At 64.5% G+C, this 349-nt stretch overlaps 1 protein-coding gene across 6 annotated transcripts in view; it reads left to right on the plus strand.

Annotated features, from left to right (window-relative positions):
- The window catches only part of LOC107118613 (autophagy-related protein 9A-like), a 12741-nt gene that overhangs the window by 3671 nt on the left and 8721 nt on the right, over positions 1-349 (plus strand). For all 6 annotated transcript variants that reach the window (XM_015420975.1, XM_015420981.1, XM_015420978.1 and 3 more), the window contains exon 4: positions 65-129. In XM_015420975.1, the coding sequence (XP_015276461.1) occupies positions 65-129 (65 nt within the window). The remainder of the gene's footprint in view (positions 1-64; positions 130-349) is intronic.

The raw sequence follows: 349 nt of genomic DNA on the forward strand, positions 1-349 counted from the left end.
CCTTTGAGTGGGGGCGGGTGGGGGGGGCGGTTGCCGTACTTTTCCTTGACAGCCTGTTGTGCACATCTACCACTTCCACCAGAAGAACGGCTTCGCCTGCATGATGCTCTCGGATGTCTTTGAGCTGGTGTAAGGATCCAGGCGCTTCTCCCGCCCTCCTGACCCCTGCCAGCCCTCGCCTGAGCCCTGGGCATGGCCTCTGGACCATGCACCCTCCCCCCCCCACACACACACACTGCTGGTGGGACTGGAGGGTTGGGGGGGGTCCTTTCGTGGCCAGACTGCCTCTTCCTGGCTGTGGCAAGAGGGCGGGAGGAGGACAAGACTTGGGCCCCGTATCCCTCCCGGG

The sequence above is a fragment of the Gekko japonicus genome, unplaced genomic scaffold (genome assembly GCF_001447785.1).
Source record: "Gekko japonicus isolate JY-2015 unplaced genomic scaffold, Gekko_japonicus_V1.1 scaffold3343, whole genome shotgun sequence".
NCBI classification, from domain to species: Eukaryota; Metazoa; Chordata; class Lepidosauria; order Squamata; family Gekkonidae; genus Gekko; species Gekko japonicus.